Source organism: Diadema antillarum, unplaced genomic scaffold (assembly GCF_040938485.1).
Source record: "Diadema antillarum isolate AM-2024a unplaced genomic scaffold, OU_Dant_1.0 scf00000217, whole genome shotgun sequence".
Classification (NCBI taxonomy): domain Eukaryota; kingdom Metazoa; phylum Echinodermata; class Echinoidea; order Diadematoida; family Diadematidae; genus Diadema; species Diadema antillarum.
Genome location: NW_027271106.1, coordinates 671376 through 687669, shown reverse-complemented (window position 1 = coordinate 687669; position 16294 = coordinate 671376). Strand labels below are relative to the sequence as shown.

The window sequence follows — 16294 nt, the reverse complement described above, 5'->3', positions numbered from 1 at the left end:
AGTTTTCACAATCTTTTGTGGTCTGTTCACACTGGCAGCCAAACTTTGGATCTTTGGATTGAGAAGTTTGGGTCACTAGTGCGCGTGCGCAAGAATGGAGAAAAAGTAGGCCATCTGACAGCTGGCAATTTTGACGTAACAATACACTCCTTTTCATTACAGTGGCTTCAGAAGCACAGATGGTGGACTGGTCATTGTGTGGCAAACTTTGCAAAGTTTCAGTTTCTAGCATTCACACTGGCAAAATATTGAGAAGGTTAGCCGGGATTTGAGGAATTAACCCTAGTTTGAGTGAGAAGTTTCGGGAGAAGTTTTGCAAAAAGTTTGAAGTCACACTGGCAAAAGTTCGAGGTCTTAAAGATCACGATCTCAATCGCGATCTTGTGGCAGTGTGACTGCAGCTATTGTGTACCTGTTGCCGAGTGAGTGCTTACACCATATATGTGCGTATGTACTCCTATTATCCACCTTGACCATAAAACTTTTATAGTGATGTTGGTACAAAGTTTCTTGTTGGTGATGTTGCCTTCTTGTGTTCTGACGATCATTTTCATTGTAGTGTATTATCAGATTTCTCCATTTTGTCCTGGGCAGATGAAGCCTGCTCAATGAAAATGAAATCATTAGACTATCAAGCATGGGGATGAGGTATTTTATTTCACACGGTGTCATATACGCTGTGTGAAGCAATGTGTTGTAAGTTACACCAAGGAGATTTAAGAGATGGAGTTCCAACTGGCTGTAATTATTCAAACAGTTGTCAGTTTTCTGTTGATGTGTGTACATTGTACAAAAGAATTCCACGGGTGCATTTGTGCCATTGATGATTGGGGTTTGGTGCCGCCATCTTGCTGAGCAATCTGAAGACTCATTTTGAATGTTGACGTAATGCTGACCATATTTTGCCTGTGCAGAGCTACCAAGTCTCACGCATTCTGCTTGAGACTCGAGCATTTAGGGGCCGTCTCACGATCTCACGCATGGCACCCATTATTCTCACGCATCGGGCGAAGTCTGCAGCTTGGGCCTATAATAATGAGCATAGCTCAAAGGATTAAAGTGATAGTTGAAATTGAAGGTATATTTCCCTTTTGTCTTTCAAAATAAGTAACAAAAAGTCACTTAAGTATGCACCTGATCGCACCATTAGGAGCTAAAAATTGAAAAAGCTCCCTACCGTGGGAGGGGGGAACGGAAAAACCCCTCCAACACCCTCGCTCGCGTGCACATTCGCGCACCGAGATGCGGAGTCATGAAAATCTCACTCATTAAAATTCTTTGAACTTGGCATCCCTACCTGTGTATTTATGACAATGTTTTCATGGAAATGCCCCTGCATACCTCAGTGAACACATCAAGCCATATCATCCTGGTTGTAATCTGCGCTCAAAATCAAAAAATCTCTCTGAAATACTTGTGTCAAACATTTGGTGATAGAGCTTTTGGGGAAATGGCACCATCATTGTATGGAATAATCTCCCTCTTAGTATTAGATGCATTATGCATTTTAATAAATTCAAATCTGTGTTAAAAACTCATCTTTTTGATAATTGTTAATTATATGTGAATATAGAAATGTTTGTTGTGCGTTCTAAGAACTGTTTATCATTATTATTATTTACTAAGTGATTTGAAATCTCACTTATTAATGAAGCATATAAAACATGATTCGATCCTGTTTAGAAATACATGCAAATGTGTAAATCATAGCTGTATCATGTGAAACCTATCTTTTATAAGTAGGGATGGTGAAAAGTAATTACAATCACAATGATATTCCAATAGAAAGTGGCTGGTGATTATGCAATGAGGCACAAGTCAATTGTCTTCCTATTTGCGCAGAGGATCCAATTTGGCACATGCTTCAAATATTTTAAAGTGGCGGCATCAAACATGGTTCAAAGGAAATAAGACAGTTGTGACTCCATTCTCTTGAACCTCCTTGATTACACTATACACGTATTAAAGTGAAAGTGACACAGTATACAGTGTAAACTAATGTAACCTTCACTTTCACTTTTGGGGGTCAAGTTGCTGAGGAGGATGAGGATGAAAGCTCTCAGGAAACAAGAGAATGAAAGCAAAGTTGTTTAATAGCGAATGTTGATGTAGTTCTCAAGTATGATTCAAAATAGGATATCACTCATGCTATAAAACTATTTACATGTAAAGTGGATAAACACAAACAGACTGTAGGCCTGAATGTACAATTTTAAGGCTTTTTACACTTGTAAATTTTTGCTTAGTCCCGAACCAACGGTGGGGCTAAGGGGGGGCCTTAGCCCCACCGTTGGTACGGGACTATCCTTAGCCCACTTTCTGTTTACACTCGTTTTTGCCAAAGTGGGCTAGCCCCACCAATAATCCCGTACGATCTGGCCCTGCAAAATAGCAGGGTTAGCACCGCAATTGCGGTGCCAAGCAAGTGAGTGTAAACAGAACAAAAAAATAATCCTCGGCTGGGCTAAGCGAAGGAGACGAAGTCCGACCCTCACTGACCAATCAGAAACGAGGTAATCAAGTGCTGCCGGTGCGTGCGTGTACGTGTACAGTACACAGCGTAATCATGAATATTCATGTGGTTTGGAAAGTACCGGACTAAGAAATACGAGTGTAAAAAGGTCAATTTTTCCTTAGCCGCGGACAAGAGCTTAGTACGGGACTAATTGGCGAGTGTAAAAAGCTGAAAAAATTGGTACGGGACTAACGATAGTCCTGATTCAGAGAAAGTCCGGGGTTAAGAAACACAAGTGTAAAAAGGGCTTAAGGGTATTTCAGATTCAGAATTTAGTCCGCGGACCAAAACAGGCACAACATGCATGTGCCCTTCCACATGCATAGATCACTAATTAGAATTACAACTGGAAAGCCAGTTCTTATAAGCATATAATTACATGTATAATATTCCTTTTCCCCTCCGACAAAAGTTGGCACATTACAAGTTTGTTAGATTGCCAAATTCCATGCTCAGTTTAGACTGCTTCATACTGTAAAACGAGGAATGTTCGCGTGCATTTTAATTTCGTGAATTTCGCGAGCGCCAAGATTCGTGAAATTAAAATGCACGCGAAAGTTCTTGTCTACACTATATGCATTGAATGCCAGTGGCAGTTCGCGAAAATTTCATGCTGCAAAAAAGGCCGTCGGCTCCAATTCGCGAAAAATTCATGCCGCGAATATATCATGTTTTACAGTATATGTGATAATGGTCATTGCTCAAACATGATTTGAGCTTTGGGTAGAGCATTCATACAATACCTGCACCGTACTGTCGAGCTTGCCCCCCTTACGATGGTATTTTCTGTGATGCCCCATATACCGTATGTGTTTGTGATACCCGAAGAAAGCTGTCATCTGCTGCCTTCTTTCTACATGTACATTGTACATGGTACATTTACAGGGATACAAGTTTATGACAAATGTGCATTATATTCTCTAGGTGAACTTCAGCTACAATGTAAGCTCTGTATTTTGTCCATTTACAACAAGTTTATCGGTGTGTAATGTACAAAGTTCATCTTCTTCACTATCAATATAACTTGAACTGGCAGAGACTTATTCGTTAACTTTTTTTTTTTTGTAATTTTATAATCCTTAGAGCAAAGCTGCCACATGTTCTGTTGAGAAATTATACACATGTAGCCTTGAAGTACAGGCTGAACTTGTACAAATTCTGCATAGCAATCAGGTAATTGAAGTGTACAAAAGGTTTATGCACATTCCTTGTTGCATAAAAGGGTAGTTGTGTTGCAGCCTTTTAAATTTCTAACACTCTATGGGCACAACACTAATAGATGCATATGAAATCATTATCCCTCTTTCAGCAATCAGTTTTTACGAGTTGGTTATACTGGAGTGAGCCCTCTTGTGGCCTGATTCTCCAGAGTTGTGTGCATGATAAAAAGCAGTTTTCATTGATGTGTAGACAGGCAGTGAACACTCCGTGGTGCATACATTGTATGTATTATACCCGATCAACCCATGACATACGTACAAACGTATGTTACAGCTGTACATTGCAAGGAGCACACTCACAGTACATGTGTAGTGCCCGATGTATGGGTGTACACTTCATTGTATGCGTAATGTGTGTTTGGAACAATTCATCACATGTTTCAATGTAAATTAGAATTACAGTGTATAGCAAACGGGGGGGGGGGGGGGGGGGTGAGTGGGGGTGAGGGTACAGTAGAGGGATGTACAACATGGTTGGAAGGGCACAGTACAATTGTATTAAATGCTATCAGACTGCGCACTTGTGGCTGAGAAATGATAATTTGTGGGACCAATATTTCAAAATTGTAGCTGTGGCCATAATGTTCAGCAAGGCTGGGTTTTTGTTGTTGTTGTTGTTGTTGTTGTTTTTTCTTTTTTTTTAACCAGGTACTGCAAGGTGGAATAAAAAGAGGCAAATGGTGGTTGTACAACAGTAATAATGTACATTGTATTATTACAGCATGTATAGATACACCACCTGCAAGGCCCCCTTTTGTGGGGAGATAATGAATTTTTGATGATATATGAGGAACAACCCCAATTCTCGTACACAGTGTAGCATTTGATTGCCAGCAAGTGGCTACAATGTACGTAACAAATTGTGTGGTTGATAGGTTGGTCTGAAATGTTCACTTCTACCAGCATCAATTGTAGTACAACAACTGTAAATAATTACAGCAAAGTGCGGCAAAGTATGGAAGAGGATCCAGAGTACTCATTTTCGAAAGAAGGTTTCAAGGTTATGTTTTACAAAGCTTACATGATAAATTGCGATTCAATCAATTCATACAGTTGTAGGCCTGCACAAGTGTAGCTTTCAGTAGTCGTCATCTCCACATACACATGATCGGGTTGTTTCGGGCTAAGTATTTCTTACCCAATTAAGTGGTGCACCCGATTTAGTGGAGAGCATGCTTCGTTTAAATTGCCACAGATCCCACACACTTATTATGACAAAACTGTATACTGTAACATACGCAGCATGGTACATGTACATGTTACTACAGCTACAACTCATCCGTCGTGTGTAAGGACTGAAGTCACTCATTGTCCTTCAAAGAAATCCCAGGTTTTCATGAAATGCTTTCAAGGAACAGGATGTATAATTCATAACCTGTACTTTGCTATTGATCCCAGGGTAGACTCCTTTGCTGTACAATATGTTTCATGCACCCATGTGCTGCAGCAAATTCTGCTGTCCTCATGACCTTGTGATTTTTTTTTTTCATAAACAGCAACCTGAAGAAAGGTTAGCATCTCAATGGAGATGTAGCTTGAATACACCTGTACCCTTTGTTTTTCTCAAGAGCTACATATGTAGCAAGGTACATTTTACGAGGAGTAGTCATTTTCCCTTTGTTGTGTAGTTTAACCCTTTAGTCACTGAAACGCTCCAGACCGCTTGTCCGTTTTTTGTTTTTTTTTTTAGTTTTAAGCTTTACCAATTTTGTTTTCATATAGAATACATATAATTATGTAATTTGAAAGAAGTTAGAGGTCAACAAAAGTATGTCAGAATTATTTCTGTGACACACCATACTCTTGGTAAAGTCTATAGATAATCATAACTTACACACAAAAATAAACATGTAGGTGAGCTAATTTTCATCATTTGAATAGAAAGTAGTCAAAATGAGAGCAATATTTCTGTACCTTCCAGTGAACCACATTCCATTACTGTGCAGAATCTTCATTTGCTAAAGGGTTAAAGGTCTTGTTTACCTTTGGGAGTAGTGATTTTAAAAATGTGCAAGATATCACTTTTGATGCATATGAGTAGGTCAGTTGTATCACAAAACATCCTACCATATAAAATTTTTGCAATAAAGCCTAAAATATAAGGAGGTATCACTATTTTTCTCATTAAACCATAACTGTAGATGGTTTAGTCTGGAAACATTTTTATCATAATTACTGTTCACATTTTGTAGGCCTATATATTCAACAATACTTAACATCATGGTTATACTGGTTCAAAACTATTATGAAGCACTAATGTTGGGTTTTTGTTTCATTTGCAAATGGTAAATTATGCCTTTAAGCAGTGTGTAGTGCTGTTGCAAGGGTTTGTACATGGCATGCATTTATAAATGTGTGTTTACTTTGTAGCACACGATACATTGTATGACAAATTGATCACATGCTGCACTATACAGGTATACAATGTTAAAAAGTGAAACCAATGAGTTGCTTTATTGCTTCTCATTACCTCAGAATCTATATTTATAGAATAAAATTGTTTTCTTTGCTGAAAGCTGTGAATATAGAGCAGGTTTGTCCGGATAGTTTTTTCCAATTTAATAATGGAAATGCCTGCCTGACTTTCAGGTATGAGATAACTTGCCTTGGAACTGTTCTTTCAGCCTGTGCCCTATAATGCAAAAATTACCTCATTATGTGGAGACCACTGTTCAATTACAATATAATGGATATGATGAAATTTGATTGAACCATTGTAGTTGTGTAGAGATAATATCTGATATGTGTGTGTCTATGATGTATGGTGGAAGTGGATGGTGCCTTCTGGACAGAATGAAAGACCATTCATTTTGGTCTTTCTCTTCACAGTTGAGTGCATTTCAATCTCGTTTCTGAGCCAGTGGTTTCAAAAGGTTTATTTGTCTGTGCCGATCGACAGACCCACACAAAATGCACTCAGCATAGAACAGCTTGAAATGCCCAAGTGTTATTGCATGAATGCTCAATGTACGCAGTACATCTAATTTTGTACACAAAGTTTATGGTTGTATAGCAGGTACCGTACATATGTATTGCCAGCTTAATAGTCTAGTGCAGCTGTCTGTTTCTGGCTGTGTGAAGTAATTTCTAACCTTGAACAAACAGTGCTCTAGTGATTGGGTGTGTATGTATGCATTCACCCTGTGAGGTCATAGAGTGGTTTCAGGATTATCTTTAATCACGGATGTGTGTGAAGCTGCATATCAAAATGCATATTTGCCCGATGCGCATTTGTAGCCTGCCTCATATGTATTTAATGGACCTTTCTGTGGATTTGGACAGAATTCACTGAAGTCTAGCTGAGAGCGTGCAGCTGTGGAGCATGACTGATGCTATGCAGTAGCTGGCCTGCCTGCCTGCCTCCCCGGATATCAGACACGGAGGCACAACAGTAGGGTCACATGTCTGGTATGATGCTGCCCCTGTAGCTGGTGGGATCGGAGTGAGAAAGCGTTGCTTGAAGGGGGCACGAAGCTCTGGGAGTTTCTCTGCATCAGTGTGTTGGTCTTGGGCAGTGCCAGGGGATCACATGTCTGCAGGCAAGGATCGTCTGTCACCCATGTGTTTGTGTCTGTGTGTGCTTGTCAAATCATGCAATACCGACTCACCCGCCCGCCCGCTGGCAAGTCATCAAATCATTACTCTGGGTAGTGACTTGTTCTCCTCTTCAATGTCGGACAGGGACGCCACTTTGCTGTAATTATAACCATCCCTTCCCCTCGCATGGATGCTGTTTGTTACATGTCAGTGACTCTGTGTTCCAATCAGCAAATTATAACACCATCATTGGTTGGCAGAAAGGCTTAGTAGGTTGCCTAAGGTTGTTTGTCTGCAAACCAGTAACGTGTGGCTACAGTATCTGAATGGCATAGTCTGCTTTCTTGCAGCCCATACCCCAGATTTACTGCCATGATGATGATCTTGATAAGAAGGAGAACTCGTTCATTTCGTAGACACTTTGCGGATGATGATGGAATAACACCCAGGGATTTTCAGCGAGTCAGATCTTACTTACAAGTGTGCTTTGTACATGTACCTCAACATCTTTGTCTTCCAAATGTGTCTTTCTACAAGTAGAAATCCGAGCGAGCAAATTGCTGTGTAGCATGTTGTGCAGTTGACTTGGAAGTTTTTAATCAGAGTCCTTCAAAGATGCCCTTTAGATCTCGAGGGATTTGAATCTGTTCATTTCTCTTCCGCTCGCATGTCTATTGGTGCCCAGAACAAATTAGTCCATTAAGCGACGAAGCTGTTTTGTATGCATGTGCGATCTCACGGGCCATCAAGCGAAGCATTCCTCGAAGCTCATATCCTGCCCTTTCCATTGACCACGGAAGGGATGGTAAGCTCGCAAGATAGGCTATCACTGAGATGGTGATGAGTTGTACAGATTGCATTAGAAGCATCTGACATTGTGCCTTGCCGTTGCCCCGAGTGAACTAAGCGTGACATCCGCTATTAACGCAAAGCGACTTCTGGACTGCAGTTTGATGCTAATTGTTCAGTCACCGCGACAAACCCTTTCTTGAGGAATATTATTAACAATCTGCTACTCACAAGATGAGCGATGAGAGGGAGAGTGATGTGGAGGGGGAGGGGGATGAATGCGCCGTGCTCCTCATCCACCCAGACCGGTCCAGATCAGAAGCCTCATTTCACAGGAGCAGACGGAAAGTAAGTGAACAGTAGGCAGCAGAAGGAACAGCTGACCAGGGCCCCGTTTCATAAAACTTATTATCAATAAAATTAGCAAGTTATGATAATTGTTATAAACTACTGAAATCCTTGCATCTCATTGGCTGAGAGCAAATTTGTCATGGAAACGGGACCCAGGGGCCCGTTGCGCATCAATCTTTTTACCTGAGAAGAATTTTGGTAAGAACTGAAAACTCAGGTTAGCATGATTCTGCCGTTAACTTTCACACAGAAAAAGCTCTGTTGAATACAACCTGAGTTTTCTCAGGTTAAACATTAATGCAATAGGCCCCAGATGCATGTATGGATACATGGTATCTATATCATGAGATAACTTCTCAGATTGTAGTCAAAATCTTCAAGCACATTTCGGAGTGGAGACCTAAAATAGTTTTGTTAACAAAAAAAAAAAAGTAAAAAAAAATGCACAGAATACATATCTTAAAGGCATAATTTACCATTTGCGGATAAAACAAAAACACAGCATTAGTGCTTTAAAATAGTTCTAAAATGTGAGTTAGGGATAGAAACAACCACTGTAAAAACTGAACCCATAACCGATGTTAAGTATTGTTAAATACACAAAATGTGAACAATATTTATATAAGAATGCTTCCAGATTAAACTGTCTACAGTTAGGGTTTATTGAGAAAAATACTGATATCTCCGTATATTTTAGGCTTTATTGCAAAATTTTTATATGGTAGGATGTTTTGTGATACAATGTATCAGACGTACACATACAATGTATGCATCAAATGTGATATCTTGAACATTTTTACAAATCACTGCATCTAAAGGTAAACTGGACCTTTAACAGTCAATTTTTTTTCTTTCTTTCTTTATTATTTTTATTTTTTTTTTACAAATGGGTCTTTCAGAATTGGAAAGGTTGAAGTTGATTAGGCCATTCACAAGCAAGCAAAAATTGCTCATTTCCCAGAGAATTGTGTGAGATATTGATTTGCAGTATTACATAAATACAAATCATGTACATTACTCTTTGTCAGTCAGTCAGTCTTTTTCAAGTTCATTGAGTTTGAGTCTGTGTTTTTAAAATTTGAACAGTGGTTGAGTGCACACTGAGAGATTGTACTACTATCTCTCATCTTGTGCTTGCTAGCTTGTTATTGCCATACAAATGTAGTTTGAAGACAAATAACAGTACTGTGTACATAAGAATGATTGAGGGGAAGAGATGTAAATGACTAAATGTTTAGATTATGTGTACATACAAAATGTACATTGTACTCTCAAGTTAGCGCACAATGTAGGTCTGTGCGAATTAGAAATCTGTGAGATGTGTAAAGCGCTCAGTTGAGGTGGGTGTACAACACTTGCATGAGACAAATCTGGTAGGACCATTTTTTGCTTGTTTTGTAAATTCCCACCAAAATTAGATTTCTTGTAACAATGACTTCAAGTGTACATTTACATGTAGGATCCTATCTGTGCGTGTTCAGCATTATGTACATACATGTAGTGTATTGAGTGTATATTTTGCTTGAACATGCACATTCTAATGTTCACTTACTTTTATGTGAGTCTGCACACATGATTGTCGACATCATATTTTCTTCTTTTTCCCCGAAGTAATGATTTATTTGATTTGTAGTATACTCGTAAATGCATGAAATTCCCATGACCACTGTGAGGCTGAGCCATGATTTGTTCTACACATACCGTCTATTATAAAGAACAGTAAATTTGTAGGAAGGCATGGTGTGCAACATACGAGACTGTAATATGCAGTAAAACTTGTCTTGCCAGCCATCCTTCCACTAGGTGTTTGCAGGAAGCGCTTCATCACTTTGATTTCCTTATTGTTGAGTGATGAGTGTGGAAAACGCTGGTCTAAATGTACTTCCTAGGGCAATAACCTTGGCAACTATTTTAAGAGTACCTGCATGAAACTCGGCTGAAATCCTTTCACTGTAAAGTTCATTGCCACAAATGACTTTTTATTCTAGATACAAGATAAGGGGCAATCTAAAGTGTGAATTTTGCAATGATTAGCCTGGATCTTTTCATCATTTGTACATTGTGCTTTTTAAAAGTGTATTTGTACTGCAATCAACCCCCTGTGGCATCATCTAGAAAATCTCATATCAGTAAAATTGAAGTTAATTACCTTCTCTATGTTTGAAAGGCTCTTTGGCTATAAAAAAATCTCACAAAGCTGTAAACATACATTGTATAACACTCAATTTCTTTATCCCATGCACATGATTTTTTATGCAGATTCCAAAAGACAAAACCTTGCTTTGATCTTGGGCTGTGGTAGCTCTCCATGCTATGATCACCTCATTTCTTTAAAGGGGAAATCCAGTCCTTGAAAAAAGAGTAAAATCTTACGAGTTCAACGGTAAAAGTTTGACTGAAATCAGATGAAAAATAAGGAAGTTATGGCGTTTTGAAGTTTTGTTAATTTCTGCAAAACAGTTCTTGTACAGTGGATATGAAGCAAAGTGAGCTACCCTTGTCATACCCTCTCAATTCTCCACTGATCGTGTAAAAAAAAAAAATGACGAAAATTCTATGTTTCTGTCATTGAAGTCTGAAACATGATGTTATTCCTGGTTGGAGAACTTCAGTATAGTTATCAGGTAGATATGCCAGGATGTGAGTCCCGGGCATAAATTTGCATTTGAATGAAAAACTGGAAATTTGGAAATTTTATGTACAAACTAACATATGGCAAGTTGTGAGGGGATGACATGTTCACTTTGCCATTTGCATTCATATTGATTGTTCAAGAACTATTTCCTGAATAATTAGTGTAACTTCGAAATGTCATAACTTCCTTATTTTTCACCCGATTTCGATCGAAATGTTATCGTTGCACTCGTAAAATTTTACTCTTCTTTTCAGATTAACTTAGATTTAGACTGGATTTCCCCTTTAAAAATGGGAAGTTAGACACTCACTTTAAAAACTCTGTTTTCCAGCTCTGATTGTTGACCAGTTATGTGTACAGATTTGTCACCGTGTACTATGTACCCTTTCATGGTTTTGTTTGATGTACCTCAGTTTAAAAAAAAAATAATGATAATAACCTTGGCAACTTCTCAGGCAGGCAAGAGGGAAGAAGGTCAGAGTCACTTACCAAGGAGAGGGATGTTTGTTGTATGCAGCAAACATTCATTGTGAAACACATTGAATTCTTTGTTGATAAACTTATCGATAACTCAGAACCTCTGTAAATTGTACATTGTGTCTCTGTATTGTGGTTTCATTTTTGAGTAGTTGGATTTCTTTTTATTTTCGGTCAAGGGAGGAAATTTTCTTTTTTCAATTTAGTTGCAAATAGTGGAATTTTCACTGTGTATCCATAATATTCATAAAACAATAAACAGTTCCTCTGAATATTTCAAATAGTCACATGTAATACACAAAATAACACCAAAACACATGTTTACTTCCCTCTCATATTTCTTCCTAAATTTGCTGATCATATTGTAGATGAATTCTAGACATTTCTCTGAGTTAAAACATTTAGAAATTGAATAGGTTTTTTTTTGGCAAAAAGTGTGGCTGACCCCATCCCCTTCTACCACCCATGCTAGAATACAAGAACTCCACTCAATTTGGAATGGTCTTTTCCTTTTGCTTGTACACTGTATTTATCGATTGGTACATCTAGGCTAATGCGGCCAGCAGGCGTAACAACCAGGAGCGCCAGCGGGATGCCCGTTCCAATAACCAGTTCGCCAGGGGAGGCGGTGATGATGAGGAGGAGGAGGAGGAGATCCTCAAGTATGGAGCAAAACATGTCATCATGCTCTTCGTGCCTGTATCCCTGTGCATGCTGGTCGTCGTGGCAACCATCTCCACGGTGTCTTTCTACACAGAGTCAGATGGTGTCTACCTGTGAGTATGATGCCTTGTATGGGTACTGAATGTTGCATGCAGTTACAGTATATGTAAAGACCCCTGCAGTGAATTCTCCGGAAAGCAGTGTTCTTGACCTCCATTTTCACAAGTTTTTCCTTATGTGGGCTTGAGCATCTAATTTAGAATTGTAGCAGTCTTGCCCATAACGATTCCTGTGAATATGTGAAAAAAAAGAAGGAATTGTACATCAACAGAATGGAAGCAAGAGCCACAGAAATTCACTTGAAAACAGAAACAAAAAAATATGACTTTTTCCTTTATAGCAGAGGGACAAGTCATACATTGACAATATTACATGTGAGCACTATCAAATGAGTATTTAGATGTGGACAGTATATTATAGAGATTAGCATGTGTACAACTGTCCCCACCTACAGAGAGAGTGTGTGTGTGTGTGTGTGTGTGTGTGTGTGTGTGTGTGTGTGTTATACAATTGGCGTGGGCTGCCAAAGTGGGATAAATAGAATAGATGGCTTAGATATTTCTAACAGCTTACTGGCAACATTACTGTGGCACCATGTTTCCGAGAATTTTGATTGTGCCTAGAGAGCAGATCTCGCACATAATTTTTCTTCTCTGTCTGGGTTCATCAGGGTTAGCATGGAAATGGAAATGTTAGGGATAGACAGGGTATTACAACCATGCCCGCACTAATCCCATCAGTCGCTATGCATAATGCATGACCCCTATTACTAATCTTCGCAAAATGTCAGGACTTGCCTTGCTCCACCCTCCAGCCCTACTTGCCAAATGGACAGAATGCAGATTAATGACCCGTTCCTTCACGTTGAAGGATGCTTCCCTTTATATTAACCGTGCCATCCATCATCAATTTTTTTGCATCACACGACTACAGTTGGCTATTTTTGAAAGGGGATAGTGTGTGTCACATGGACTATTTTAGACTGGAATCCCCCCCCCCCCTCCCCTGCCCTCTTGGAAATCCATTCCAATGGTGATGTCATGCTCATTGTCCCATATTTTGCGAATGTTCTTTCTACTTGAACTTTGCCTGCAGCCTGAATGTTTGTCTTAAACAGCTCTTTTATGAGTGACAAATTCTAACTACAGTGCACTCCCGTTATGACGAACACGGTTATAATGAAATTCCGGTTACAACGAAGTAAAAATTCAGGCCGCAACATTATCCATTCTATGTATTTTCATTGTTTATTTGTTCCGTTGTAATGAAATTTCGATATAACGAAAGAAAATTGCCGGTATAGTATAGTATGGCATAGTACACTGTATAGTGTACATGTGCATGGGAATCATATTTGTTCAGTGTAAAAAAAGGGCTATCACAGCAGATGAATACCTTTATTATAGAAAATTGTAACTTCATCGAGGGCTTGAGGTACAGTACATTGTAGTAATGTTGAGGCAGTTATCCTCTCAAATGGCAAATGAACCACCTTTAATACTACAGCCTTTGCCAGCTCTAGATGTTTACAAAGTCTGTTGAATTTGTTTTGTCTGAGGAGAAAAGATATTCCAAAGATTGTTATGTCTTGTGACATGGAACATCAGTTTTAAAAGCACATTCACTGTGGTATATATTTTTCCCCCCTGGCTTTGAAAACACACTTATGACAGGAACAAAGTCCACATCATACTTTATCTATGCTGCTTTGAATTATGTGCATATGAGTGTGTGTGTGTGTGTGTGTGTGGGTGTGTGTGTGTGTGTGTGTGTGTACATGTATGTGATTGTTTCACTGCATCGTATCTGATGACTACCCCATTTATACTGCAAGCGGGTTTTTGAACTTCCTTTAGGAGATTCTAAAGCCTGCTCAAAAACTGGTTTCTCATCTTTTTATACTGTGTGAGCTGATGTTGCCCAGAGCAGGCCGTGGCAAGCCCTTGCAGGCCCGACTGGCTCTGTTCCTTCGGTGACGGAGTTCCCCTCCGACACAAAGCATGGGCTTTTGAATATCTTACATGACTGCAAACATGATTGAGCGCAAAAGTTTGCAAGTTTTGTGGTATTTGTCAGTGGAATCACCACCTAGAGGTGATTGGGAACATCTATTTACAATAACAATTAGTGCATGTTCTGTTGATACACCAGTACTGGGCTGCAGAACTCCAAATACTATTAAATTATCCCTTGTGCCGTTCTATTTCATCTCGGCCTGTGGCCTCGGTGAAACAAAATGGCACTTGGGATGAGTTATTATTGTCATTTTTTATAATCCAGTAAAGTGCATGACAGACCAATAGTGAACACTCACAGGGGAAAGTGATGAGAGGTTAGGGTCAGGAGCTACAATGTCATTTCCTATCCATAACTTTTCCAGGGAAAGTCCAATAGCAACGCTAAACATATGCTGATGGAAATGTATCAGGAAACATTCTTTGGTCTAAAGATGGTCATATGTCAGGTCTTTGGGGGATCAATTGAAATTAAGGAATTCATTAGAATGTTACATTTACCCATGACAAAATGTAGTGATTTCGTGAGAAAGTATCCGAGTCTTCTGCTCTAGTTTGTTGCTTTTGTGTGGCAGAATGTATCTCTGTGTTGGCTCATGTCAATGTGATTGTATGTGTTCAAGTGGTTAAAATGCATGTTCCTTTTGCTTGAAGTACATTAAATAGGTAACATTGAATTAAAAGACCCCTCGGACAAGAGTGGAAGGTGTGAAATGCGAGTTTGTCAGTGATCCTCTGAATATAGATGCAAAAAGAAAAGCCTAAAAGATATATCTTGAATACGAAGATTACTACAATTGTAGTAACACTTGCTTTGTTTTGTATGTTTGTCTCTATCCTCCAATCCAGGATTTATACCCCTTTTCACGAAAAGTCAGATCAGGCTGGAACCAAAGCATGGAACGCTCTGGCCAATGCCCTCATCATCATCGGCATCGTCCTCATCATGACCATCTTCCTTGTCGTCCTGTACAAGTACCGATGTTATAAGGTGAGATGGGAAGACAACACAATCTGCCTGTTGTTGATGCCTCCCTTTAAGGCAGACCCATGTAGCGTACCTGTGTTATTCCCATGTGCACGTATCCTTCCTAAACCTTTGCCCTCTGTTTATACTGTGGGACATTTGGCTCGCTTCCATTTATGTCGTGTACACATCTCTATAGAATGAGGATTTGTACGTGGCTTTTGTTACTGGAGATAAGGAGTTTTACATTCTTTTCTGTTTTCTATTTGTTTTCCCTGTCATTATAAAGTATCCATATGTACAACACATCCTTGCTTTCTGCCTCTTGTTTTCTCTTTTTGGGTTATTCCGTGAAGTTGGGGCACAAAGTGTTACATTTTAGCATATAACTCAATACTAATTATGCTATACATATAGTGTTTATAGGCTTTACATTTGTATTGAGACCATACATTTTCCAGGAAATTTTGTGCCATTCAGACTCAATTTTGATGAAGTTATAAAAACAATATGTAACGGTGTCCTGTAGCATCGTGACGTGTCCATGTAGCATCATGATAGTTAAAATCTGGTCCTAAAAGACAAATTAATGCAATTAGCTTGACCAAAATTTGATGTAGTATGCATAATTACTAGATTAGTCAGATAGCTAAATATCTTAACTCCCCTTTCCACAGTTTTACTTTTACAAGAAAATTACACAATGTGTCACCATGCTACGCGGTGTCCACCAAATTTAACAAAAAAGGACACCGCATAGCATCGTGATACATTTTTTAATTTCTTTTAAAATTAAAACTGTGTACAGGAAATTTGAGATATTTAGCTGTCTCATTCATATCTTGTAAATGCATATTGCATCAAATTTTGGTCAAGCTAATTGCCATAATTTGTCTCTTAGGACCAAATTTTAGAATATCACGTTGCTACATGGACACGTCACCATGCTACAGGACACTGTTACATATTGTTTAATAACTTCATCAAAATTGAGTCTGAATGGCACAAAATTTCCTGGAAAATGTGTGGCCTCAATGCAAATGTAAAGCCTACAAACAATAAATG

At 39.0% G+C, this 16294-nt stretch overlaps 1 protein-coding gene across 1 annotated transcript in view; it reads left to right on the top strand.

Annotated features, from left to right (window-relative positions):
• LOC139724508 (presenilin-1-like) overlaps positions 1-16294 on the top strand; it is a 41994-nt gene that overhangs the window by 13247 nt on the left and 12453 nt on the right. The window contains exons 3-4 of the mRNA XM_071635642.1: positions 12074-12300; positions 15112-15253. Coding sequence (XP_071491743.1) covers positions 12074-12300; positions 15112-15253 — 369 coding nt within the window. The remainder of the gene's footprint in view (positions 1-12073; positions 12301-15111; positions 15254-16294) is intronic.